The following is a 15,429-nucleotide window of genomic DNA, read 5'->3' as shown; positions in this document are numbered from 1 at the left end:
TGAAGAAGATCCATGTCAGCGCCGGTATGTGGCGCCGCTGGGGAGGCGCGGGAGGGTGGGCTGGGGCCAGGCCTGGGTTCAGGGTCAGGGCGGGGGGTCGGGGAAGGGGACCTCGGGAGGGGAACCCTCATCTGGCCCGGGCTGCTGTGGGGTACGGGTGCCCGCGCGCCTGTCAGCATCCTGATCCCAACGTGAGAACCCTTTTGTACCCAGGGTCCCTTTATCGGGAGATTTACGAGACGCCAAACCGTTAGGGCAGTAATTATAGCCCCCATAAATTTAATTGCCCTGGCAGAGGCTTCGGGCCATGTGTCTTTGAAGCTTTTCTTCAGCCCCAATGCCCAGCACCATTCTTTATGGCTCTCGGGTGTTTCCCGTTGTCAATAGCCTGTGAAACATTTTCTTTGCGGTTTTATGTATCTTTCGTGAACTTGGTGTCAGCTTATTATATAATGATGATGTCCAATTGCTCTTCCCCACCCTATCTTCTCTCTCCTCCTTTCTCTCTCTTCCACTCCCTCCTTGGCCTTCTCCTTCGGGGTTCTGGGTGCTTAGTCAACCCCAGTTATAACGGAGGGGAACCCAAGCGCTCTCGAACCGCCTATACCCGGCAGCAAGTCTTGGAGCTGGAAAAGGAGTTTCATTTTAACCGATACCTGACCCGGCGGCGCCGCATTGAGATCGCCCACACGCTCTGCTTGTCTGAACGCCAGGTCAAGATCTGGTTTCAGAACAGGAGAATGAAATGGAAGAAAGATCACAAACTGCCCAACACCAAGATGCGATCCTCCAACCAAGCCTCCACCTCAGCCTCTTTGGCCTCTTCGGGCCCACCAGGAAAAGCACAAACTCAGAGCCCGCACCCCCACCCTCACTCTCTCCCTGGTGCCTCCACACCCATTTCCTCCTCCATATAATCTTCCAGATACCTAGTTCAATTTCTGTCCCTTACCTGCTTTTCTCTTCTACCCATTTCCCCATCTACCCCTCTCCTGTCTCTCCACTGTTACAAACACCAAAATAAAACTCAATTTGGTGAAAAGGATAACCAAAAAGAAGACATTATCCCCGGTAAGAGCATGTGATATTTGCCACCCAAAAGAGGACAGTTGTTCAGGAGGCTGTTTAGTGGAACAATCTGCTGGCCTGAAGAAGGCTGCCAAGTTTGGATACCTGAGAAGGACCGCTTGGCATCAAATACGTTTGAGATGTCTAAAGTCAGCTGGACAGTGCATGCTGACTGGGGACCTGTATATTTGTGCAAGCAGAGGAAAACAGACCCTTTCCTGTCTTCTTTGCCTTTCCCTCAACCACTAAGGCAGCTCATATAAGCCTGTAATGAACTGAATAAATGAGTAGATACTGTGGACTTCGAGAGATTATTTAATATTCAAAATGTGTAGACCTTGATGGTAGGTGTGACTGTTAGTTTCCCTTCCTTGCATTTATTTAAGATATTGTTATTGAGATACTGTTGTCTTATCCTGGGGAGCTATCTCTGGGGAGAGGGGGATGCATTTAGATCCATGTGCAACTGTACAAATTGTGATATGGCTGTATAGAAAGCCATGTGCTAAGAATAAACTTCATTTTAAAAATATTAAAAATTGAAGAGATAGATTTGTGTGTTTCCTAAACTTGTCATTAAAAAACCAAAATCCTCTGGATGAGATGCTTGAACTTGCATGTAAAAACCTTGTAGATGGTTGAGCTGTGTTCATGTGGATTCTGATTGCTCACATAATTTGTGTGTGTGTGTGTGTGTTCAACTTGAGCTGAACTCTTGTCAAGCTTGACCCTCTGTGGAAATGTTCCAAAGAGCAAGAAGGCTCTTGAGCTCTGAGAGGACTCCTTTTCTTCCCAAACTTGGCCAGGCTTTCAGGCCTCCAGTCTCTGTAAGGCTTAGGAACGTGTCCTTCCCTGGAATGAAAGGTGAAACCATGTAGAGCAGTGGGCCCAGGAGTTTCTGCAGCTGTTCAGCACACTGAACTCTGAGTACACTTGGAAAGAAGTGGTCCCTTTGGTATTTGTTGCACCTTCACACTTAATCTGCCTGTTTCCCTGGAGATAAAAAGTAGTTTGTACAAAGGGTTGTGATTGCTTTTTGTTTCTTGGCTGATCTTGAGGGCCTCTTCACTAAGTACAGCTAGGAAATTTTTTTGTTTGCTTATTTATTTTTTTGAAAGAAATCTTTCTAAGTAAAATACATTTTCCTAGTACACCCTCCAAAGTATCTTCTGAGAAAATAAAAAAGCACAATGATACCCAAAACACACCTCAAGCAAAGTAGATCTGGAAGTTTACTGTTGGAGGAATGCCAAACTCTGAATTATGGTCACTTTTCTTAAACGCTTTGGAATCTTTCTGCTTACTTCCAGAAATCTAGATCCACATGGTAAAAATAACTTATTTCTCAATTACCATAAGCCTGGTGTTTTTATACTGATTTAAACCTAATACTTAAGGCAGAAAGTATGCTGCAACATGATACAGGAAAAAAATGCACACTAAGGCTATGATAGTAGAATTGTCAATCTGCCTTGAAAAGGTGCAATTTTTAGGTCAGTAGTAATTTTAATGAAAATGAGAGGGTGTGTTCACCTATCTGCAATGTCAGGAATTTAAGACCCATTTTCCTTCGTGGTAAAACCCTTAGCTGGTGTCAGTGCTGGTACTCCACTCTGCTGCACTACATGTGATACAAGCAAGGTTGGCATCAGGTTTGAGAGAGAAGTGATGGGTGTCAGGAAAATTCAGGGGCAAACACACACACACTTCCTCAAATTAGGAAAAAATCTGGCATAAAGTGCATTTTATAAGGTGTGAACGGGTGCCAGGCATTTCTGGAGGCAATGCAACTGCTGCTGAAACTTATTAAACCTCCCCCTATACACGCACTTGTAAAACGAAATTAAATCACGCTGAAAATAGCAATTTTCCCAGGAATCATTAATCACCTCATACAATAAATACTTCTTTGTAATTCAACAGCAATTCTGAAAGGCATTCTCTGGGAAAAGTCTGTGAAGGAGAGAGAGATCTTCTTGCAAATAATGTCTCAGCCAAAGACATAGCATCTTGGCTATTTGCTCAAAAAGAAAAAAAAAAAAACAAAAAACCTAGACTCTTGGAAATTGAGTGTCAAGCTGCAAAACCTCAAATGGCAGATTATCATCATTTAAGGTAAATTCTTATATTTGTCCTTTGTGGGGAGGAAGAGTATGGGGGAATTCATTAACTTCCTGCTGGAGGCAGTATTATGAAGGTAAAGGGAGTGATTTCTTTTGCTCTTATAGTCTATCCAGAATTGGAGGAGAGGGTTGAGACCATTTTTGTGATATTCTAGAATAAAATGGCATTTTTTTCAAAATGTTAAGATATTGGTGAGCTTTATAAACCAAAATTTCAAAAGTAATCCAACTGATTATGTAATTTCTTCACAATGTTTTGTCTGTTTCACATTTTGTCTTTAAGGGAGCTTGTAATAACAGCTTAGGAAATCTCACTTTGTGCTTCAAAATCGTGCATTGTCTGCCCTCTGCTAGGGCAACCACAAGAGTTCACTGAGGGGACAAATTTTCTATCTCATTAGTTTTTTTTTAAGGTAAACCTTACTAACCCCTCAAACCCTTGACCTTTAAAGACAGTATTTTATGTAAGCTCTATATTTCTCCTACTATGATGACCTTTACAATGCTCTCCTGCTCTCCCATCTTTATCCCTCCCTCTCTTTAATACACACTCATCTGCTTTAGTCACAGAGCCAAGCTGTACATGACTCCAGAGATAAAAGTTTAGTCAACATCTGAAATCAACCTAAATCGGGTAGGAGACACTTTAATGGTCACAGTTTGAATTAAGTACTTAACACTCTCCCCCTTGAAGAAAAATGGCACTTTGCTGGCTTTCTTCCCTAGTTTTGCTGAAATCTACCATATACCCGGTGTTTTATTACAGCAGGAATTCAACTGTGACAGGCATAGTAGAGTACTTAATACCCAGGATGGAGCTCATGGGAAGATTCCCTAGATATATGGGAGTAGGCCTGCCGAACAGTATCTGCCTTTCTATCCAGCTTTCCCAGGGTGCCTCATTCCCTCTACTTTTCATCCTTCTTCCCATGGGATGGGAATCATCCTATCTCCTGAGCCCCTAGATCCCCCCAAACTTCCAAACTGTGTTGCTTTTCTTACCGCTGCCTTCCTTCTAGTAGTGCCAACACAGAAACAGATCAACAACTCTCTAAAATGAAAGGAAACCTCCAAAGAATAAATGAAGCAAATAGAAACCTGGGGCTTCCCATTTGAATGAGAGGATTCTGTGCAAGCAACAGGGCCTCTTTGGCACCTCCTTGGTCTCTGCATTCCTGGGCACTGTCTGGCATTGAACAATTCAAGCTCACCTTTCCTAAGTGATGCACCTGATACCTGTTTTCCACAACATAGTGCTCCAAGAGTAACTGCTTTGCACCTCAAAGCACAAGCTCTCCAGAAACAATGGAGGGAGGAGAAGGAGGTGAAGGGAGGAGAGAAGGAAGGAGAGGAGAGTGGGGAGGAAAAGGAAGAGGAATTGTGTCTTCTGTCTCCTGGATAGCATTAAGTTGTAAAACCTTTTAGTCTGCAACTTCTAACTTGTAATTCTGGCATCTCTTTTGAAGGATCCAGACTCACTCAGCACAGCACACTCTCCCCCCTTTCAGGCCAGCCCTCTTCTCTCTAGAATGCTTCCTAGAGCTAAAGAAGAGTACTGATTGAAAGACTGTCCAAGTTGAAAGAGACCTGGAAGCCATTTGCGATCAGTCTTCTCAGTTTACATATGAGGAAACTGAGGCAGTTGAATATTCCACTTCCTGATGTTTCTCGTGTTAATGAATGTGTAGTCTGAGAAAAGCCTTTAATCTCACGTTGGACATAGATATGGTAAGCTCAGTCATTTTTTCCAAAGCAGAAGCTATTCCTCCAAGAGAATGGGATATAGTACATATCTGGGTTGACCCTTGATGTGCACTGCTACAAGTGTGTGTAGCCTGGATTTAGAAGGGTAAGTTATTACCCAATGTACCCGCAAAGCTGCCCTGGGATCATGTAACCAAACTGTCTTAGACTTGGCACTCAGACAGGTGGCTGACCACTGGTCTCAGGGGCTGTTGGAAGCTTTGGAGAGCAGTGAGCTCCCTATAGTCTGCAATGCTCCTCACCCCAGAATGACTAATTCTGCTCTGTTGTCCCTGTAATTTCTTTGGCGGTTGCTCACCCCATCAGCACAAGGTGAATGCGTTCTGGAGGCCTAGGGAACAAAAAATACAAACAGACCCTGGTTGCAGCTGATAAAGGTGTAACTCCTTTTCGCCTGTTCGAGGGAGATATTGAAATTGTAATCTCCGAGGTCACGTGACTCATTAAATAATTAATGCAGATCGTCAGGAATGGAACGGAGTAGTCAGGGCCTCACTAGGGATGAATCTCTCCGAAGTGAGACTCCAACTTCCTATTTGATTTTTAAATACACGCATCCTCAGATTTATCTTCAAAGGCTTTAAGGCTTTTAACTCCTTCAGGAAGGAAGGAGAGAGCCCTTTGGCGAGGAGAACCAGAGCTGGTGGGCTCAGGCTGGGACCTGGTGCTTTTCTGCAGGGTTTCTGCAAGTCCAGGGAGCGCGCTGTGTCGGGGGAAACGTGAGTTTGGGCTCGGCTTTTTTTTTTTTTTTTTTTTTTTTGTTTTTTTTTTTTTTTTTTTTTTTTTTTGTGGTCACATCCAGGCTTTTGTGATGAAGTGGGACGGATGCACAGACAGTTGGTAATGTTCTGATTCACGCTGGGGAAGGCTGCAGAGATACCACAGGACGGGCGCGCGGCTTTGTTCAATTTTCCGGGCGTTCATAAATCAACAGCGCCGGGTGAGTGAGGGAGCAAGCAGACACCAAAAAACGCGGAGAGGCCAAGGCTGCGCGTCCCGGCGGCCATTGCAGAGCTAGATACCTAGGCAACATCTTTCTTTGACTCATTAGTCTGAAGGATTTATGGGAAACACCAGCCATGAATGTTAGACTTGGGGATAAGCAAATAGTGACAATAATAATAACCATAATAATTACAATACTCAGCCTGACTCGAGGTGGTGGTGGTGCGGTGGCAGTGGATGGTGGCATAGTGGATCTTTCAGAAGCGAGAAATTGATCAGCAAAGTGCAGGATATCTAATCCTCACCCAGCTCTAGGGTCTTGCCAGGAGCCCCATGGCCAGGGGCTTTCCCTTTCAAGACAGGGAGGACAAGTTTAAAGAAGGAAAGAGGCCTAGCGTAGATTCTGAGTCCCAAAGCAGGGATGGAGGTTAAAGGCTTTGCGTGGAGTTGTGGCAGAAGGCAATTGTAAGTTTGCTGCCACTTGTTTTGTATTCTGGGAGTCAGATGATTTGCCTGCTGTTTGGTAGCCCTCTCAGTTGGATGCAGAAGGCAGAAGAGGGCTGTTTTGGAACAGGTCAGAGTCTGGGAGGTTTCCTAGGCTTGGGTAAGGGGCTGTTGGATTCAGGGTTAGGGGTACAAAAATAATGCCCCAAGCAGAACTCACCAGTGGATTCTCTGCTCCTTCTCCAGTGTTTCCTGCCCCCCAGTAACTTGGCTGAGGGTTCCAGGATCAGATTTGCTGATTAGAATGCTAGCGAGAGTTGCAAATATTGTGAGGAGGGAGATTACAGCAGAATCAAGGTATTTTGTGATTCCTGAGCTATACAAGGCCATGCAGAAGCAGGCCCCCTGATAGAGTATTGTCCACTGACCTGCTCTAGTCTTGCCCAGTTTTCCAGAAATAGTAGCTGGCCTGCCAGCCCAGCAGGACCAAGAAGTGGCCCACCCGTCCAGTGCTTGAATGAACCAGAGGACAAAACCTCCCAAACTGCCTCTGGTCTGCAGACTCAGCCTCAGTCTGATTTCGCGCCAACAGAAATGAACGCTATTAGTGAGGTTTCAGGAGAGTCCGTGATTGAATGCTTCCAGACAAGGCTTCCCTTTGTTAGCAAAAGAAAATAAAGTGTGCATTCACATTCCCCAACTTGTGGTGTGTTAGGAGTCCTCCTAGCTGGGTCCGCACCACCAGCAAAGCCTCTTCTACTTCCTTTCTATCTTCTTCAGGCATCTAGTCCATTTTCTCCCCCCCTCCCCTATAAAAGAAAGAAAAGGGAGAGAGTGTGGGTGCAGAGGAGATGGAGTATGTATTTATTTTACAAAAATAAATCACCATCTTCGGGTCATTTGTAGACTGGAACATTTCAGGCTATGAGTGCCATCGCATGGACGAGTGCCCTGGCGACTCCTCCGTGTCTGCATCACCCCTGGGGCCATCCTGGCTCCCAGCACAGGCCACATTTCCAACTCTGATCCTCCAGCTCCCTTCCCTTGCAGCCACCGTTCACCCTCTGCTGTTTATTTGTCTGCAGAGTGCCTGGACACAGGAAAAGAGGATTCCCTGAGTGCCTGGAGCTCAAAACAATTCCTGGTCCAGATTTAAACATCTTTGGAGGTAAGCAATGAGCCATAACTCTTCATGGGAACTTCGCACCAGGCAGTTAGGAACAGTTTGCCCTACCCAGCCCCTGGCAGCTACAGCAGGTTGAAAGAGGTTCTGGTCAATATTTAACTTCAGAGGAGTTTTGGAGCTGGCTTACCTTCAGCTGCATGCCGGACAACTCAGGGCTTTAGGCAGACAAAGAGTCTTCCCCAAAGCCAGTAATAGCAGGAGGAAAGTGGTTGCAGAAGCCAAAGATGGGAGTTAAGGGAGGCAGAGAGGATGTATTTGTTTTTTCCTGCAAGTCCCAAACAAACCACTGAATGAAACTGCAAAGCAAAAGCAAGTAGAGGCCATGGGGCGTGGTGTCTATTTTGTGGGCCGGGGGAGGTATTTGTCCATGGAGGCGACTTTTTCTTCAGAAATTGTCACCAGTCTCCGGACCTTGGTTGAGGAAACTTGCCTTACTGCCTTATGCTTTTCAGTTTCTCTGATCTTTTTCTTCTTTGTGGCAGGAGAGAGGTTCCTGTATTTCCAATGTGTAGGCCTTCACAAGTAGTGGGTCTTCTGCAGTCTTTTAACAGGACTGATCATGGTGCTTCCTAAGGGAAAGATCCAGCCTTCTTCTGTCCAAATGTTTTCCTATCCTATTTGGAATAAGAGAAAACTCTTTAAAATTCTTTTCAAGTTGTGGCATAATTTGTTCAGGATGCAGGGAGGTAATTGCTGTGGTTTATTACCTTGTAAAAGATCCATAAATTACGTGCCTATTTGGGGGAGGGGCTGCTGGATCAAGAAGCTTGGTATAAAAGAATGTTTGCTCTGTTCTTTAGGGAATTACTTGTTTTTAAAAGTTTTGAAGGTTTTTTTTTTTTTTTTGAAGTTTTGAGATTTTGGTTTGTATCCTCTGGCCCCGTTTTCCCTGAAATTTGCTCTTCAGATAGAAATCAAGTTGTTAATTAATTGTAACCATGCTATTTAGTGATGCTTTAAGGCTGGCGTGGTGTTCTGGATATAATTATTATTTTATCAGGTAGGAAGTAAGCAGTAATAGTAACTAGGTTACTTTCTCAACTACTGTATGTTTATATCAAATATAGATGGTATATTTCAGGAACTTGCAACTCAGTGTATACATATGATTTGCATCTCTGCAAACAACAGAACAATTACAAGTATAAATAGCTGCAAGAGTTCAGGGCCATGTGTATAACATGATATACACATCCACATGTGTCCAGAGAACTTGGAACCCATCTGTATTACAATCCCACCCACAGGAAATATCTCATGTTAAATAATGATCTATCATCTACACACACACACACACACACACACACACACACACACAGTGAGCTTCAGAGAGCCTTACCTGATGCTGAATAGAAAAGGCTAGAGTTAATAAAAATGTTAAGTGTAGTTTTGATATGGAAATCAGATTACATTGTTTGAGTATAGATATATCTAATCTTCCAATAGCCTTGCAAATATTGACTCACAGTCTATATCCCTGGATGCCTATTCCTTCCAAGCCAACTTTCCCCTATTTTGGTTCTCCGAGCCTGAATCACAGCATGAAGGTCCCAGTGCTGGCCAGATTGGAGGCTGGAGTGAGTGCAGGGGGCTCTTACTGCTGGGTTTTTAAAAGGCCCATAGTTTGCTTCAAGAAATTGGAATTCAGAATGGTGAAGAAGAGTCTCAGCTTGAGCTGAGTTGTGCAGCCCAAGGTTATGCTCAGGGAAGTTGTTTTTCATCTCAAAAGTTAGAGTTCCTTTCACTTTTTCAGATTTTTCCCTTTTCATCCCACCAAATCACCCCATTACATTCCATCCCAAATCTTTAATGTTAATTGTTAAACAGCAGTTGGAGCATTAACTGGGATTTCAGAGGCATAGAGGCCCCAGCCTGGAGTTGGGATGCCTCTGAGCCTTGCTGGCGTTAAGGCATTTATCTGAAGCAGTACCGATGACTTCTACTACTGATTAATAGCCTCAAGAGTTTTGATATGCTCAAAACTGTTCTGAGAATTCTGAAGGGAGGCCCTTCTCATCTTATAGTTGATACCTTTGTAGGAACTTGGAGGGTGGGTAGTTGTTAGCAAATGGGAATACTTCCTTTTAGGTAATTTTCTAGGGTGTCTAAAAAGCTCAGTGTGAATGATTGGGGAGGGGGTATAAGGAGCAAAGGGCAGGAGGAGTAGACTGAATTCTTGAGGAAAAGAGAATGCATTTTGGAAACCAGCCCCTGGTCCTGTTTCCCATCTTCCAAGTCAGAGAGAGAGAGCAAAGTTGTTACCTTGGTTCTAGCTTTCTAGTTTCTGGCTTAGACCAGAGCTGGGAAAGTTCACATAAAGGTCTGCTTCCAGCTATTTACTAGGCAGAACATTACAGAAATACTACCACCAGTTTAGGCCAGCTCTTGCTTCCAAGAGGTTCTGTCCTTTTTTATTGCCCTTCTGAATTGGGTCTATGCTATACGTAGGCCCCCTTACTTGGGGCTTTAGATTCTCATGGAATCTTCTGTTCCCCTTCAGGGAAAGAGAAAAAGGGAGGAATCATCCACAGTATCCTGCAGCTGCTGCTGCAAGTCCTTACATTTAGACATAGGCAGCTGAAAACTCACTCTCAAGGAACAAAAGAATATGTATGGCTTAAGAGTCCACTGTCCTTAGGATGTTCAAAATTCAGAAAATAATATTGGAAAGGGAGAACTTTTTAAACAGCTGATGAAAGAAATGAGTGAGAAATGTTACCAAGAAGAAGGCAGGCCTAGAGGTGTGTGGTGGGGGGAAATTTGTTTTAGCCAGGTTCTTCCTAAGCAGAATTGGTTCAGTTCAGTTTCTGCTGATAGACTTGGAGTTGTCTTAAGGGAATATAGACAGATGGGCCTACTGAGAGGTTCCCAGGTTGTCTTAGAGGTTAGCCCAAGGGACATCAGTGAAGGTTGGTAATTTTTGTTCCCTCTTGCAGAGGCATTTGCCCTTCCATTTTTCATCATTAAAAACCTATAATTAAAAAAAGAGGAACCTATAATTTCAATTTTACTCAGCTATGTATTGAATGCATGAATATAGACTGGGCTAGGGCATTAAAGTCCCTGCAGACTTCGCTGAACTCTGACCCACCACTCTATAGCTAAGCACACCTTGCCCAGTAGGTTCCCACTGAGCAAAACAACTAGACTCAAGAGGAGAAACTTTAACATTTGTCAGGTAATTATAGGCCTTTTTAGTTTCTGCAGTGGCTATGGTGCATTGTGGGTGTTAGCTAACTCCATACAATGGCAGGCTGTGAGGAAGTCTGCTGACCAGGCCAGTCATTTGTGGGCTTGGTTCTTGCCTTTTGACACTCTGGCCTCTGAGCCAGAGGTGACTGGAGGACTTGGGTGTGCTGGATTTAGCTTGTCCATGGATGGGAAGCCATAAAGAAAGTTAAATACTGTAGAGCCTAATAAGGTCAGCATTGTTGTCTCCTTGTGTTTTGGTGTTAATATAAAAAAATATAAGTGGAGATAAGCAGCTTTGTGTGGTGTGTGTATAGGGGGTGGTTGCCCCCAGCATCCTACTATTCAGAACTCTTACAGACTACTGCATAAAGTCCCTCACTTCCCCTCCCACAAAAAATGTTCTGCTTGGAAACCTGGTTCCTTCAGTAATTCCCTATTTCAAATAAAAGGATTTAAGTTGACGTATGACCACGTGAGCACATAATACAGCGCATTATTGTGGCATTTGGAGCGGAGACCCAGGCAGTCTTCGCTTGTGATTACGTTTTCTAGATTCTCTACAGAGCAAGAGCTTTTTCCCCCCACCCCCACGCACCCACCTCCTCCTTCTTCCCCTTCTCCGGAGAGCACTCTTAGAGCGGGTTGCAGTTTTCAGCGCTCATGGAGCAGTTCGGGAAGAGCTAGCCAGCTGATGGGACTGGAGGCCACACCAGGAGGATGGAATTTATTTTAAGGTATTTCCGCTGATTGTTCATATCTACAGTGAATTATAGCTGTGAGAGACAAAGGTCAGGCAAGGAGACCCTGGCTTGTGGACAGGACCCTCAACCTTTCTCTTCCTTTGTTTCTCATTTAGAACTGAAACCATTTAAAGGATTTCTAGTAGCCTCAGACTGTAAGTTTAATTCCCTGAAAAGTATTGCAGGGTATAAAGAAGGAGGCACTTAGGGGTTTCTAGGTGGGCCCATCGTCTTCAGTGTGAGGGTGGCTTTGTCCACTGTAGCGGGCAAGGCTGGAGTCCCAGGAGCTGAGACCCAGCAGAAGGAAGATTCAGAAGTGCTGGTGGCAGCGGAGCTGCCGGCATAGGCCAAGGTAGAAGTGGTCAGTGCCACTTGGATAGGGAGACCTCATGGAAGGAGTGGAGGCTGCTGGCTGGGAAGAGGAATCTCTCCAGGGTTAGCTGTGTTTGCTTGTTGGGGATGGAGGGTTTGGGTTGACCTGGGCAGCCTAAGCAGATGGGAGAGGAAAATCGATGAGGAAAATGTGCAGATGTGCTGCCATTTTATTGATGATGCTTCTAGCTACTTTATTCAGTGCTCAGTTGCAGGGCGAGCTTCCTTGTGAGCACGCCCGGACCTAAGGCGCCAACCCGGAGGGTGAGCCATTGTTTCCCTGAGCACCATCTGCCTGGGAGAGATGGAAAACAGCTCAGATCTAGGAGGGGCTTGTGGTGGTGGTGAGCGAGTTTATTACCTGTATTCTGTTATTTTTGAATTTAGAAGGGTGCAGGGCCTAGGTTTGCATTTCATCAATGTGCTGGATGCTCTCTATATGCCGCCAACCCAGCTCAGAAGATTCAAAACCTGGCCATGCACCTTGGGTTGGAGGGAAGGCTGGAGCCAGAGTCCTCAGGAAGCAGAGGCAGACATCTCTCTGGTTTTAGAGTCCCAGAAACAGAGCAGCAGCCAGGATGGAGGCAGAAGAGAGTCAAATCATATGCTTCTAAATTACTGGGAAAGCCTAGACTAATTGGGCTTTGGGGACCCCAGGGTCCTGGGAAGAGTAGAAACTCCTTGGAAAGGTGAAAGAAATTCCTGCTTTCCTCTGTTCATGGAGCAGGGAAAAGTATGCTTATAAGGAGTTAGGAATTTAATTTGTCTCTTTGACTTTTTAAAAAACTCTTATTTTTTTCTTTGCTTAAAAAAAAATCAAGTCAGGCTTCCCCTATTTGAATGAGATTTACTTCTCAGAATGAAAGGGCTCATTTTGCCCTCCCCAGCCAGCCTCCGCGGTAACCATGTTTAACTGAGGCCATTTCAAGTGCTCTAAAACACCCCTTGGAAATAAAATGTAAGCTTTAATTGCTGTTCAATTACTTGTCAGCATTTCATATGATTTATGACCCAGTTCTGGCGCATTTTTGACCCAGTTAAAGACTCATAAATAATATAGTTTCACTAGAAAGAATGAGAAAGGGAATAGAGGTTTGTTAGAGGCATCTTTTTATTGTCACTTCACTGCCAGCTGCTTGAATAAATATCTTGCAATGGATTCCCCGAGCTCGTTCAGTATCAAAGCATACATGATGAGAAGCCAATAGCTGCTTTTATAGAGCACAGGTTGGTTTTACCTTCCAGGAAAGATCTAAAGTCACTCCTTAACAGCTAAAGCTGGTCCCTTAATAGCCTCAAAATTACAGCCTCACCCTTAGAGGCAAGTACATTTCCTCGGTAATTTGCCTCCTTGTTTTGGGATTTCAATGCCAGTTCTAGCCGATAATCACTCCTCACCTTCCTCCCTGGCTGTACGGATGGTCTTGGAGCTTTGAGGCCCTCTCAGAGATATGCCGGGCAGCCTCTTGATGTAGAAAGGAACCATCAAGCACCTTTGCTGCTACAAATATTCTTCTAGTGCTGATAAACTTTTCTTCTAGTTCCCTTGGATGAGAGGTCAAGAAACATGGGGACCTAGGGAAGTTCGGGTCCTCTCAGCAAAGGAAGGCTTGGTGGGTTTGGAGGAGCCGGGTGAAGTGCTGCGGAATTTGCCTAGAAAGGGCACAGCTGTGGTGGGTAATGTCTGGAAGCAGAAATCAGCAAGCGTATTTTCTCTTAAAAATAATAAGCAACCAACGAAAACATTCCGTCATTATAAATTATTTTTAATAATTTCATCTGCTCCAAAGCTAGTCTTTGGATTTCAGCAGTCACGAGGCAGGGCCACCCGCAATCTTTGTGCCTGGACGCCAGACCTTGGGCTGGGAGTCTGAGCCCCACTTCTGCCAGTGGGGTCCGAAGCCCAGAGCCACCTGGTTAGGGCAGGTCTGAGGTCTGGCCAGAGATGAGGTTCTGCCCAGATCTCCCATGGCTCCTCAAATTCAGTCCCGAGGTTTGCGTGGTTTAGTCTTGGCGTTCTGGAAAGGTATGCACGCTCCCGGCGCCCCAGCCCTTGCTCGCACATCCTCTGCGCCGATCCCTTCCCCGTGGCTGGTTCTCACGGAGAGCTGGCCTTCCTTGCAGCTGGCTTAGCTGAGAAGGCGGTGAGAGTCGCGTCAGCAGTTTGGAGGAGAAAGTGCGGGTTGATTATTGACCCACGCCTTCTTCAAATGCCACATCCGACCCAGCAGGTTTGAAGAGAAAATGCCGCCCAGCGGATTTTTGCGGCTGGCTCTCACCTCCTACGCGGCCCGGTTCCCCCTTTCAAGTTGCACCGCTGCAATATGCCATAAGGAACAAGTGTTTGCTGTTTTGCGCTCTGTTTACAGCTTTGGGGCGCCGAGTCATAAATCTTGCCCAGCCATAAATGACAAAAACCATTGGTATGCATGAGGCCACCCTGGCCCGAAGTGGTTTTTGATTTCTCCCTTTCCCTCTGGCTTTGTTTTTGCCCTAATGTGACACTTTGGATCCCTGACAGTTTAAACATACTACTTATATTTTTAACACCTTCCTTGGAGGAGGACCCACTGTGGACGCCCTGCAATTGCATGAAATCTTCCTTTCTCTCTTCTAGCCGCACTTGTGCTGTTACAGAGTTTGCTTCAGTACTGGGGAGTTGAGGGAGGTTTTGGAGGAATACCATCCTCTTTAAAGTTGTGGCATATGACCAGAAAAGCTCGGGCCTCTGCTCTGTTCATCTCTCCTCTGCTCTACTAATTAGAGTGGAGATATCGTGGATGTCCGTTTGTGCTGGGGTCAGAGCATTCTGTCTTTCCCGAGGGCGATCTGCGGGTCTACGCTGTGCAATGGGCACAGGAGAGCTGGAGACCCAGGTTTCTAGCAGCCTTCTGTGTGCCTGAGTCCAGAGAGCTCATTTCACTGCCAGGAAAAGTGTGCATCTCCCCCAGCACACTTCCATGCTGACTGCCAAGATGTCACAAGTTTCTGCCTAAAAAGATAACCAACAACAGTCCACTTGGCTCTTTCTCTGGAGAAAGACCCTATCCCAGTAACCCGAAGATTGGGGGTGGCAGGTGAAGTAAGCTGCCCAAAGTCTGGGGAGCTCATTTCTGGTTCTCTCTTCCCCTTGTCCCACAGCCTGTAATATCCAAGGCCGAGGGTTGCATGGTTTCTCAAACGAATTCCTAAGAAATAGAGCCCAGGGAGAGAGCCCCTTTGTGAGAGCCGTTTGTCCTCATTAGCATAATTTTCTTGGACTTTAGTGACGCCCAGGAGCGAGGGGAGGGAGGGCGCTGGGGGTGGGGGAAGCCACCCCCCTCCCGCCGCTGCCAAGCTCCCCTCTCTCCCTGCGTTCCCTCCCCTCGCCTCAGCCCCATCCCCCACACCGTCCAGCGCCTCTCAGGCCGCCTAGGTTTCCCCTCCCGTCCGCCCCCAGCACCCCTCATCGCACCCGACCAGACGCTGCTCCGCGCGTAATATTCATAAGCAACATACCCAAGTCGGTGCCACTAACCTAGGCAGAGCCTGAGCCGCGCCAGCGCTTTCTCCGGGCCGCTGCTGCTGCCCTCGAGAAGGGCAGGGGGCGGGGGGT

The 15,429-nt window shown here is 45.8% G+C and overlaps 2 protein-coding genes across 2 annotated transcripts in view; both read left to right on the top strand.

Moving 5' to 3' along the window:
• The window catches only part of Hoxa4 (homeobox A4), a 1,655-nt gene extending 738 nt beyond the window's left edge, over positions 1–917 (top strand). Inside the window, exon 2 of the mRNA XM_033755960.1 lies at positions 388–917. Coding sequence (XP_033611851.1) covers positions 388–917 — 530 coding nt within the window. The remainder of the gene's footprint in view (positions 1–387) is intronic.
• Positions 1–15,429, top strand: part of Hoxa3 (homeobox A3) — a 44,349-nt gene that overhangs the window by 22,084 nt on the left and 6,836 nt on the right. The window contains exons 3-4 of the mRNA XM_033757434.1: positions 2,992–3,183; positions 7,430–7,512. The gene's annotated coding sequence lies outside the window, so the exon portion shown is untranslated. The remainder of the gene's footprint in view (positions 1–2,991; positions 3,184–7,429; positions 7,513–15,429) is intronic.

Source organism: Fukomys damarensis, unplaced genomic scaffold (assembly GCF_012274545.1).
Source record: "Fukomys damarensis isolate Sample0158 unplaced genomic scaffold, DMR_v1.0_HiC HiC_scaffold_4, whole genome shotgun sequence".
Classification (NCBI taxonomy): domain Eukaryota; kingdom Metazoa; phylum Chordata; class Mammalia; order Rodentia; family Bathyergidae; genus Fukomys; species Fukomys damarensis.
Note: the sequence above shows the minus strand (reverse complement) of the source record. Positions and strands in the feature narration are given on the sequence as shown.